Source organism: Arachis hypogaea, chromosome 13, assembly GCF_003086295.3.
Source record: "Arachis hypogaea cultivar Tifrunner chromosome 13, arahy.Tifrunner.gnm2.J5K5, whole genome shotgun sequence".
Taxonomy (NCBI): Eukaryota; Viridiplantae; Streptophyta; class Magnoliopsida; order Fabales; family Fabaceae; genus Arachis; species Arachis hypogaea.
In genome coordinates, this window is record NC_092048.1 from 140,508,459 (window position 1) to 140,521,202 (window position 12,744).

Below are 12,744 nucleotides of genomic sequence, written 5' to 3' on the forward strand. Positions count from 1 at the left end.
GAAGAGTGAAGAGAGAAAAAAGGAATTGTGAAAAGCAAGGGGCACGTGACGGGCACTATATTACTGAATGTTTTACGATGTTATTAAAAAGAAATTTAAGTTAATGACTCTTATTGTAAATAAATACTTTTAATTTTCAAACGTAACCGGATGAAATATTTTGAAAAAAAAAATTTAATACATGCATAAATAAATAAAGTAACAGAAAAATAAATATATCACCAATATAACAACAGGTACATCAATAAGTAAATTAGATAGTTAACAATAAATATCAATAAGGTAAACATATTATTATAAATATTTCTCAATTATTACAAGAGTGTCGCCCATCACAAGAAAAACGTGTAAACAGCAGTGGATTCTAACACCAATACTGTGCAAGTGTGCATAGTACTGCATACCAAATTTAATTAGCAACGCAGTGATAGGTAGAAGAACTGAAGAAGATAATAATAAAAGTAAATAAATAAAGAAATAGTAGAGAGTAACACGCGCAAAGCTATAACTTCGCTCAACTGGACCAGTAGATTGCTTCCACATTCAAACAGTCTCCTCTTGTTCTTCTTCAACTCTTCAGCAGAATCCAATGGATTCTGCAATCTCCGTCACCACACCGGCGCAGATGGCACTCTTCAAGGCTCTCCACCGCCACTTCGCCGCCACGGCTCCTCATCGCCTTCCTCTTCTCCGCCGCAGCCTCAAATGCGCAGTCAATTCCTACGCCTCCCGCCACATTCCGAGCTCACCCGCGGTTTTCAGTTTCTCGCCGTCGCTCAGTGCCTTCCGCGTGCTGCTTCCGCCGCGACCTCCGTGCCGTTTACGGTGCGTTTCAAGCTCCGTCGCTTCCTTCGCTTCTGAAGCCGGCGGCGGAGGCTTCGGCGGAGCCGGAACTGGCGGCGAAGGAGGAGGAGGAGGCGGCGGCGGCGAGTCTGGAGACGGTAGCGTGAAGTTAGTTGGAGACGCGGCTCAGGAGGTTTCGGCGCTTTCGCCTGATGTGATCATTCTCGATGTTTCGGTATGAAAAACTTGTTTGAGTGAAGTATGGTTTGGTTCTCTTCTTCCGTTTTATTTTCTTTGGCATTTCTAACTAAGCTTTCTTTTACGTTCTCTTTGTGTGCGTTTGATAGGGAATGACGTGCGGTGGATGTGCTGCGACTGTAAAGAGGATTCTGGAAAGTCGTGTAAGTTCGTTGCAATATTGATTTTGATTTGGTTTAGGTGCTTCCATTATTCTATATGTGTAAATTGATTAGTGTTTGCAAATGTTGACTACCTTTGATGTTGAATGTGCTCTTGTACGTGAATAGTTGATTGGCATTTGATGTTCATGTGTGTGCAATATTTGAGATTATATTTGTAAGCATTGAATTTATATACCCACGTTGTGAAATTGAACTCCCTTACACTATGATCCAATTATAAATAGATAAGTCTGTTGTCTGTTGATGTTCTTAAGGTAGCATTGAGAATCTGTGTCGCTATCTTCTGTAATATTTAGTTCTGATAAAAATGATAAAAAATCGTAAAAGGACAGAAAATTCAAGGAAATGACAAGTAAGGTAGATAAGAAATTCTATTTTTCTTCTTTAAATGCATGGCCATTTAGATTTTTTTTTAAATTTGTTTTCTTAAATAAAGGATCAGTAATCTGAAGTGTGGTTCTTTATTTCTTATGTTAATGCACAGCCCCAAGTGTCATCTGCTAGTGTGAATCTAACTACAGAGACAGCAATAGTTTGGCCTGTATGTGAAGCGAAAAAAGCACCAAATTGGCAGAAGCATTTAGGGGAGGCACTTGCAGAGCATTTGACTAACTGTGGATATAGCTCCAGCCTTCGAGGTACGTTTTCAACATTATCAGTATAATGTCTCTTTGTTTGTGTTTCTGGGATGGGAAAAAATTTAGGAAGAGGTGTCAATGGATGCCACAAGCCTCAGTGAGACAATTCCTATGAAGGATCAGGATCAGGAGCCAAACCCAACATCTTAGTTGAGAGAGTTCGATCCTAGTAGTTGCTGGCTCAACATGGAGTTTATTCCTTTTAATATATTAATGCCTGTTTCTTTTCGCTCCCCCTGTGGTTATTCTTTCTTTTTCCACCCTTTTTATTATGAATCATACCTAGTTTGTCCCATCTTAGTAATTTCCTTTGTGCGTCTGTTATCTCTCTGTTATTGAAGAAATATTAGAATATTTAGGGACAGTATTGTGCAGATCAATCTGTAAAAAGTGTAAAACTCAGCTTTGTACCACCTTCAGAATTGTTATAGCCATTGCTTGATTATTGGTAGACCAACGTTGAACCCAAGATTTTGGTTGGGAATTATTGAATAGTGTGTGAGGATAATTTTTTCGCAAGTGATTTTTCTATCAAAAGAAGTACATAGTGGTGCCTTCAAATTGCCCAATAGATGATATTGGATGCCTTTGAAAACTGGTTATCCACTTAGCAGTTATTAGTGTAAATGAGATTAGATGTTAACATATGTCATAGAATTCAATTTGATTCACATGAAGCTTGGTGGGTTAAGTGGCAGGTAAGGACGATAGCAACTGAAGGAATTATTTCATCATATAAATGCTAAAGAGTGGTTGTCTGGAGTCAATGGTATGTTCTTAATTCATGAGGTTCTGAGTTCAAAACAATACCTTTTTATATGGCTAAACTATTTCCAAATCTTATATCGACCATTCTTAGATCTATAGGATAGTTTAAAACCATTATTGATGTTGTAATTCCTCCCTTCAGTAGGTGAGTCTCCATGGATTCTTGAGGGTATTGGAGTTCCGTGACACTCTTCTGGCAGCCCTGCATGATGACGGATTTGCTGATGTTGACTCTGAAAGTAGCAACCCTTTAGTTATCAAGAATTTTGAGGACTCTATTTTGTATGAGACTATGAGTGATACATGGGCTTATGTAGCTGTGTAAACAATTATTGCTTACTGCCGCTCTATTTTATCTTTGCCCATTGTAGGATAATAAATGAACTTTTGATATGTCTATCATGGTTGTAGCTGTATCGTTGTACTTTTAAAATCATAATTTGTTTTTCATACCCCTCATATTTCTCTTTATCATGTGCGATGGTGTAACAGTGCTCTGAGTTATTTCTACTTTCTTTTACTTGAGGGACAGAGGATAGTCCTTTTTATCTTTTGGCTGCATTCCCCTTATGCATGCTTGTTACCTCCTACTAGTGAACAATATGCAAACTAATTTAGCAAATAACTGGGAAGAATGACTGTATTGTGCTCATCTATGATGGAAACGTGGCGTAAACCCCTCTAAATTGCTACTACAAGTTACTTTTTTGAGTGATAATTTCTTTTGCTAAATTAAAATCATATCAGCTTTCTCCATTGGTATGGTTGCTTGACTATCCTGCTCCTTCTTAAGTGCAGACTCGGGAAGAGACAATTTCATCCAAATTTTTGAAAGAAAGATGGAGGAAAAGCGCAAACAATTAAGACAAAGTGGTAAGAATCTCATTGAGTCTTTTCTATAAACCAAGTGTAGCGATAACAGCCTACTTCTGATATATCTGAATGGTTCTCCGAGGATTTATCTGCTTTCTAATCTTGATACTAATCATCATGGTGCTTCCTTTTTTTTGTGCTGTTCTAAGGTCGCGAGCTAGCTGTTTCTTGGGCTCTTTGTGCTGTTTGTCTTGTTGGCCATCTCTCTCATTTCTTTGCAGCTAGGGCACCGTGGATTCATGCATTTCATTCTGTTGGATTTCATGTGTCACTGTCTTTGTTTACATTGCTTGGTCCTGGTCGCCAGCTTATCTTAGATGGACTAAAAAGCCTTCTTAAAGGGGCACCAAACATGAACACCTTAGTTGGTCTTGGGGCCTTGTCATCATTTACAGTCAGTTCATTTGCTACGCTGCTACCAAAATTGGTAAAATGTTCATTTGAACTTTAGCACCGACCTGGAATTTTCATTTCATTTATTCTCTAGCTATGTTTTGTTGCTCGGCTACACTTGTAAAAGTTGAAGAAAATGGAAAACTAAAATCCCATATTTTGCGGAGTGTCTTATTTTTTGTCATTTACTTATGACTTCTAAAGTTATGGCTAATTGATGCTTGATAAGACAAGTTTTCAACTAAAAATTGCACTATAGTCATCTTCATTTATTTATCATTTTATATATAAAGAAGACTATAAGATAGCAGCATTTGTTATCCAGATTCTAAAATAGAAACTAGGTAAAGTAATTAATATGCTATATCAATTCGGGTGGTTTGGTTTAGTGTGATATTTTTCTATAAATCAAACCCGCCAATGTAGGATCCGATTCATTGGTTTGGACTGATTTATGTACACCCTGTTTACCTTTACCTGTAACAATGCATGTTTTATCTGTATTCTCTGTCTCATTTACTTTACGGTGCTGGTTATAATTTTATTTTTCTTTTTGGTTTTGGATAAAGACTAAGAATGGGGTGTGTCTCTTAAGCGACATGCTCACTGTTGGTGTGATGCTTCTTGTCTGTTTTCATTTGGCATATTAATCCAAAGCCAAAAAGTATATTTGTTTCCTCAAATTATACATATATACATGTGATGGCAATCGATTTAAGTTTATATGTCTTAAGTCTTAACTATATTATTTTCTAATGCAGGGTTGGAAAGCTTTCTTTGAGGAACCAATTATGCTGATTGCATTTGTCTTGTTAGGAAGGAATCTTGAGCAGAGAGCAAAAATTAAAGCAACAAGTGATATGACAGGACTTCTTAGTTTACTACCATCAAAAGCCCGCCTTCTTGTTAATAATGGCAAAACAGAAGTTGACTCAATTGTTGAAGTTCCTTCTGACAGTCTTTCTGTGGGAGACCAAATTATTGTGTTGCCTGGAGTAAGTAATATCAAAATCTACAATTTATTGGAGATAAACCTGGAGCTCCTTCAAACAGAGAAACTTTAATCTTTGCTTTTTTTTTTTTTTAAAAAAGAAAGGATGACTTCTATTAGCATGTCTTTGGATGGTAAAAGCTATCTAATGAGAAATGAAAGATAAAGGAAGAATGATACGGGGAAGGGGGATTACTCTTCTTACCACACTGCTTTGTTCCTGAACCATGGTGCTCTATGTATTGCAAGACATTTTCTTATAATAATGATTTTAAGTTTGAACACCCTGTCTATATTTTGGGAAGTGACATGCATAAGTATGTGCTTTGATATTCCTTTTAACATTCATTTTTATTCTCTAGGATCGTATCCCAGCAGATGGAATTGTCAGATCTGGTAGAAGCACTGTAGATGAGTCAAGTTTCACCGGTGAGCCACTTCCAGTAACAAAATTACCAGGGGTACCATTCTATCCTGACATATTCGTATAATATGAAATTTGGTTGTCGCTGGACGCAATGTGTTGGTTTCTTTAAGCAATGGTGCATGCTATGGTCATGGTTTGAAATTCTTCAAGGCATTGTTTGCATTTATAAATAAAACATGAAGACCAGTTGGTAATTGATGATCATGTTTTATGTCTGTATCTTTGTTAATGATGGACACACTTCATTTTTTGTTGATATATGATTGAGACTTTCACAGTTGTGGAACTGGCAGTACTGGGTGGTATAAGACTTCAAGTAACTTTGGTTGATGGATTTTATATCTGTAGAGTGATGTTGCAGCTGGAAGTATAAATCTTAATGGAACTCTCACAATGGAAGTAAGGAGACCAGGTGGTGAGACTGCTATGGGGGACATTGTACGTCTCGTTGAAGAGGCACAAAGCAGGGAAGCTCCAGTACAGAGATTGGCTGATAAGGTTTCTTAATTAAATCTCAATTATTTTGAGCAAGTTTGTTTCTATCTACAAATGTCTAGTCTTGCAAACTTCATGCTTAGCTTCAGTTATGTTTTCTTCTTTTTTATATTGTCTTCCCCCCTTCTTTTTTCAAGTAGGATTTCTCATGCTTTTGTTCTTTGTGGCTGTATTATCCTTTTTTTTTAAATAAATTTTATGCCTTATCCTTGTCACTAAAAATAAGTACTAGCATTTTTTGTATCCAGGTGGCTGGACACTTCACTTATGGGGTGATGGCAGTCTCTTTCACCACTTTTACATTTTGGAGTCTATTTGGCAAACATGTTTTACCTACTGCTTTATACCAAGGAAGTGCAGTTTCATTGGCCCTGCAGCTTGCTTGCAGTGTTCTGGTATGCTTCAAATGTTTATGGACGTTAAAATATCCCATGATGCATTTTGAGAAACAAGGAAGCTTGAAAATCTTGTCTACATCTCTATACAAAGCTAGCAAATTAATATTATAAAATCTGTTTTGGTGCTCTCACATAATGGGTTGGCCATTTAGATTGAACTGTTCTTTTGACAAGGCACAACACTATATATTTACATATATAGCGTTAAATCTTTTTGGCTATGCTTCAAGCTCACACGATTTTATATAAGATGTCTAGTAGTGTGTCAGAAACATAGAATCTATATTTTGGCATTTTTAGAAGGTGTAGAGTTTCTTTAAGAATTCATTGTTCAAATCAATTTAATTCATTCCCTTTTTATCTGCGTGTAACATCTTTAGCTACATGGTTCCTGATTTATGGTTCTTTTGGCTATGCATCTGCCCTCTTGTATTTTATTTTGAATGCTACGTCATCAGTTTGTTTGAGAGCATTTAAAGTTAAGGTATTTAAAACTGCAATAGCTTAAGACAAAAAAAAAAAAGAAAAGAAAAGAAAAGAAAGATAGCTCTTTTGCTTTCATGAGAGACCCTTTTACTAATTAAGAGGCACACATACTTAGGTTTTGTTAGTCCAACTAAATGATTCATTTATTGTTGTTGAATAGCTATGGAAGGTAAAGTACTATAATTTTCCTTTTGAGATGAAAAATAGGAGAGAGAAAATAGCCTGCTAAATATTTTAGTTTTCAGTTACTGTCTAGATGAAGGATCTTATAGCTATTCCTGGTAGTAATACTTGTCTATTGATGCAGGTTATTGCTTGTCCATGTGCACTCGGATTAGCCACACCTACTGCTGTGCTGGTAATTTCTTCATAACAATCACATCCATAAAGACTGTTTAATCTAATATTATGGCATTGTATGTGTATTTAACAGGTTGGAACTTCTTTGGGGGCTACAAGAGGTTTGCTGTTGCGTGGTGGAAACATTCTAGAGAAGTTTGCCATGGTAGATACAGTTGTATTTGACAAAACAGGAACCCTTACAGTTGGTCGACCTGTTGTGACAAAGGTTATTGCTCCTTCATGTGAACAAAATGCAAATTCAAGGTACTACTGTACAGCAAGATACATCCACCCATTAATCACAATCAATTTATATGGGAAGATTAAAATGACGTCGACTTTGTTTGAATTCTTCATTAATACAAGATGATATCCTTTTTACTCTGACTAAAAAACATGCGTTTTGCTATGTATGTTCGTGCAATCAAATAATAGTTCTAATTTACATTAAGAATGTCAAAATAACCCATCGTTGTGCTCACCTTTTCTCTCTTTTTTGGTTAAAAAAGTCTCCAAAAGAAATCTAATGGCATTTTGTGAAACATAAATCTAGATACGTAAAAACTATGTATATACTGTATGAATTCTTCTGTTGAAGTTATCCAACTCAATGTGGTATAAAGTTCATTTTTTATTCAGCCAAGCAGAAGAGAATACATGGTCTGATGTCGAAGTTTTGAGGTTAGCAGCTGCAGTAGAATCGAATTCAGTACATCCAGTTGGGAAAGCTATTGTGGATGCTGCTCAGAAAGTTAATTGTACTAACGCTAAGGTTCTTCTTTCTCTATTCAACTTCCCCATCCTGACATCAAGTGTTCTCACTGCTTTATTCTGTGACGAACTTTACTTCTTTTCTCTCATCATATCATCCACTGTTCTTTGGTTCTCTTCTTGCTCATACAAATCACATGACGCTTTTGCTTTACATGAGCTGATAAATTGAATATATTCTAATACATCTTTTTAGTGTAGTATTAAATATCATATCATTAGCTTTAATTGTTATAGTATCTTTTATTTATTTTTTTAAATTATTGATTAGTTTATCATATTAATAAAATGTATTTTGCTTAAATAATGGAAATAAATAAACAAAATTATTTGAAAATTAAAATAAAAAGATAATAACATTGTTATATTTGCCGACCGTGCTCTTTACTATATTACCTGGTTTATCTATGCGTCTGAGTGTGTATGTGTCAGAAAGGGAATGATATCATAGTTTATAATACTGGTGGATTTTTGGCTTTCCATGAGCTAATCTGCCTCTAATAACAGTTGGCTAATTGCTATGAGTTGCTATTCTCTTGTAGAGGAGAAACGACTGGGTACTTAACTTTGTTTCGTGCCCTTTACTGTCAGTATATGCCATCTATATGAGATTGACTTATTAATAGGCAATGTTTATTGGCTGTAAGACTCACTGGTTAATGTACTTTTGTAAAATAGAACCTTTTGGTGGTAATTTGTGAATGCCTGAAATCTGTAATTCATGTTAAATATATTGTCATAAAGGTTAGTTTCATGAGGACACACCTGTTAGCGTATGTATGCCTTACTACAAATTTGCAGGTTGCAGATGGAACATTCCTTGAAGAACCTGGTTCTGGTGCAGTAGCAACTGTTGATAACAAAAAGGTCTCTGTTGGGACATTGGATTGGATCACCAGGTACTGGAGTATTTGATTTTTATCATTCTCTAAAAATATACAGGATAGGATGCACCTCAAATTTTATTTATTTTTTAAATTTAATTTATTTAAAGGAATTTTTTTCCATTTTTTTTCAAATGAATGCAGCATATTGCTGATTATGCTTGCTTTAGATTCATCCATGTTACTAAGATACTGGATGGTAGCTTTGGTCTTTTTTTTTTCTTAACAAAAATGTATATAGTATAAATTTTGTTTAGTTGTAGAACTTTTTCTTGCCTTTTTCTTTATAAAGTTCTTACGTCAGCATATATTTCCTTTATATAGGCATGGGGTTAGCAGCAAGATACATCAAGAATTGGAGGATTTTAAAAATCAATCTGTTGTCTATGTTGGAGTAAATGATACTCTAGCTGGCCTTATTTATTTTGAAGATGAGATAAGGGAAGATGCAAAACAAGTTGTTGATCAATTGTCTAAGCAAGGTATTGGAGTATACATGCTGTCTGGAGACAAAAGGAATGCAGCTGAGCATGTTGCATCCCTTGTTGGAATCTCTAAAGAGAAGGTAAAAGGTTGCATACCTTGACATAGCTGAATTGAGTCATCTATTGCTTTATTACTCAGAAACTTCTACATTTACACTGTAAAAAGTGTGGAGCTACAAACTTTGACGATGTTGATGACCCCAAGCCTAAACATGCTCTGTGTGTGTTTGACTGCTGTTTACTTACAGCAATTCATTCCCACCTTGTGGTATATGTAAGGGTGTGCGGCGTGTGTGTGTAACTGCTGCTGTTTTAGACTTGCAGCAATTGATTCCCACCTTGTCCATATGTAATCCTTTTGCTGGCTATTTCAGCTTTAGCATAGATGTCTGTGTACGTCTTTGGTCCAAATTCTTCTTGTACGAAATTCCCCCCTTTTTTTGGTTAGTTAATGATTGTTAGTACTTGGAAAATTTGTGCCAATTGCAGGTTCTATCTGGAGTGAAACCAGATGGGAAAAAAAAGTTCATAAATGAACTACAGAAAGATCAGAAGATTGTAGCTATGGTTGGTGATGGAATTAATGATGCAGCTGCCCTGGCCTCTTCACATATTGGTATCGCATTAGGTGGAGGTGTTGGAGCTGCTAGTGAGGTGTCTTCTATTGTATTGATGCGCAACCAGCTCTCACAGGTATTTTTCTTTCTTTAGGATCTTTTATTTATTCTAATCTTCTTAAAACTTTTCTGTGTTGTCCAAAGTTGTCTTCACCTTACAATATGTAGGACATGTCTTAAGTTTAAAAATGAATTTACTTCAATTATCTCAGCCTCGAATACTTCTTGAATCTTGATGAAATGTATTCAAGGTATCTAATCTGTTATGACTATGCTCTATGCAGTTAGTTGATGCTTTGGAGCTCAGCAGGCTAACCATGAATACTGTAAAACAAAATCTTTGGTGGGCCTTCATATACAACATTGTAAGTTCTCCCGTCCAATATAGAAATTGATCTGCATTTAAAACAGGTTGCTGCAGTGTTTGTCTTAAATTTTATTTATTTATTTATATATTATTATTATTATTATTATTATTATTATTATTTTGGTGTATTTGGATAGTGATAGAGAGAGGACCCATGTGATTTGTTAGTGGGAAAATTTTTATATTCGAGAATGTTGAGGAGGGAGAATTTATTCTGATTATACATAAAGGAAATTAGAGGAAGGTGAACGGCTGAGTTGAATTTTTTTCACGTTGGAATTTGAGCTCCACATCAATATGTTATAAGTTCTAACAGCTTATTTCATGCTACTCTTCGTATTAAAAGTTAAAACGCAGAATACAGTAAGTGTCGGATCTAATTTAAGTAATGTCCAACTGACCAGTAACATTGAGCACCGATTCTACCTCTAGGAAGAGTATTGTCATGAAACCACTGGTCGATGTCTCGCATCTCTGTTACCAGCCTGCCACTGTCCATTGCACCTTCTTTTATTTTATTTATTTATTTTTTTTAATTTTTTATGCACCCACTAAAATAACTATATAAACACGTATCATCTTTAAACTTGACATTTTGAGTCATGTTATGACAAGATAAATAACAAGACTTGCACGAGGGAGAGGGGAAGAAAGGATAGGACCAAGTAAGTACAAAAAAAAGGCTGCTATGTTGGGAAATGCTAAAACTAATTTTGTTTCTTTCTTTTTCATAATTGTTTTGCCAATGTTGCGATGATTTTGATGGTGGTTGTTATTTCTTGTGTCAAATATTTGATCAACACTGTTTCTTATTTATTTATTTATCTTTTATTTATGGGCATTTATCATCATTATTTTTTTTTTATTTTTTTTTCCAAAATTAGGAGTGAGACTCAAACTCGAGACCTCTAGGTGAGGATGGGGAGACTATGTCATTTGAGATATAGCTCGTTGGTGCATTTATCATCATTATTATTATTTGGTGTGTCTTGAAGCTAATATAACTTGAACAAAACAAAGATAACTTATATTGTGTGTTTATTCCACTGCAACCGGGATACTTATAAGTTATAACTTACTTTGTAACTACTAGTTAAATTTTATATTCAACCCAGTTTGGGACTGATTATTCTTCATTTGTTGTTCCAACGCTTCTATTGATTTTTTAATCTCTGGAAATGTGCTATTCAAATGGTGTGTTATAATTATATTTCTATCTTTATACAGGTAGGGATTCCAATTGCTGCTGGAGTGTTATTCCCTATAAATGGAACCATGCTGACTCCATCAATTGCTGGGGCTCTCATGGGGTTGAGTTCCATCGGTGTAATGACCAACTCGTTACTTTTAAGATTCAGATTTTCTGCAAAGCAGAAACAAATACATGGCATGTTGCCGAAGACCAAAATCTATGCAGATTCTGACCTGGAAAACCAAAACTAGAAACTGAAGTACCGGTATTAGATGTTAGGAGGCTCCTCCTAATAGCATAGAAACGAGGTTCCCCATCCTGATGTCAAGTTAAGTAGAGCATGCTAGGTATATGCCTCAAATTCTAACCTTTGATCTTTGCCATCACAATGGTGGGGACACCACCCTAATTTATATAATGTATAATTGGAGGATATGAAAACAATTTTTTATTTGAACTAAATAAAATAAATTCCATAACCATTTTGGGTCTTCCATCCCGTTAATATTATCTTGACGTTTCCCATGTCATCAGGATTACTGCATAATGCGGGCTTTGCATGGGGATATTAGGTGAGGCATCATCCTTAGGCTACCGTTATAATATAAGGATGAGGAATTTTAATATGGGTCATGCTATCCCTACTCTCTGAATTGGATCCTCCACAACGAGAGTAGTTATAAATAATAAAGTGAAGAATTGATCAATTGCTGGATTTCACCGAGCTGATTTAAAGGTAATTAATTTGTCATTCCTTCACTTTACAGCTACTCTCACTTCACAGAATCTTATATTCTTGGAAAGACAATATTACTTTCTATTAACTCTTAGCTAAGCTGGTGGCAGCGTCGTTTGTGTCAAAATAACTTATCCTTCCAATGTACTTGCATCGGGATCCCTTGCAATCTCATGAAATTCATTCGTGTATAATGCCTTTTTTGTATTTGCAAATATTACATTTCATATTCTGTGAGAAAAATATCTTCATATTGCACCTCAACAATTTTTTTTTAATATTGGATTTGATTTATACATATGGATGATAATGTAAATTCAGTTTGTATCGTCACTTAAATGACTAAACCAAGAGAATAATTTGATCAATTTAAAAATTATAAACCAATTTAATTATGATAAAAAATTTGCATAAGTTAAAAATTGTTTGACTAAATTATAATCTAACACTTCTTAATTATTAATAAACATTTTCACCTTTAATTATTAAAAAAAATCACCTTAACAGAATATCATGTCCAATTTCTTAAATATTGCTCGCTCATCTCTTTGCCTTTTTCTATTTGCAGTTAAATAAAAATAAAATTTAATAGTGGATAATGAACCTATTGTCCAAAGAAAGAACATACTACATCTAAACAACATAATCATTGATCATTGAGGAAAATATCAACCTT

The 12,744-nt window shown here is 35.1% G+C and overlaps 1 protein-coding gene across 3 annotated transcripts; it reads left to right on the forward strand.

Annotated features, from left to right (window-relative positions):
- The first annotated feature begins 366 nt into the window (after positions 1 to 366).
- LOC112792243 (copper-transporting ATPase PAA1, chloroplastic) lies at positions 367 to 12,332 on the forward strand. 3 transcript variants are annotated; one of them, XR_003197377.3, is made up of 18 exons: positions 367 to 1,018; positions 1,131 to 1,184; positions 1,690 to 1,843; positions 3,410 to 3,484; positions 3,634 to 3,911; positions 4,639 to 4,872; positions 5,231 to 5,329; positions 5,644 to 5,793; positions 6,039 to 6,185; positions 6,982 to 7,032; positions 7,108 to 7,280; positions 7,656 to 7,788; positions 8,589 to 8,686; positions 8,996 to 9,236; positions 9,646 to 9,849; positions 10,058 to 10,138; positions 11,368 to 11,679; positions 11,867 to 12,332. XR_003197377.3 is itself a non-coding variant. In XM_025835407.3 (17 exons), the coding sequence occupies exons 1-17, from the start codon at positions 590 to 592 to the stop codon at positions 11,581 to 11,583; spliced, it is 2,817 nt and encodes a 938-aa protein (XP_025691192.1). In that variant the 5' UTR covers positions 367 to 589; the 3' UTR covers positions 11,584 to 11,814. The 3 variants fall into 3 exon arrangements, 1 of the variants encoding a protein (XP_025691192.1); XR_003197378.3 differs by having other exon boundaries at positions 11,368 to 11,660; XM_025835407.3 differs by lacking the exon at positions 11,867 to 12,332 and having other exon boundaries at positions 11,368 to 11,814.
- Positions 12,333 to 12,744: the final 412 nt, after the last annotated feature.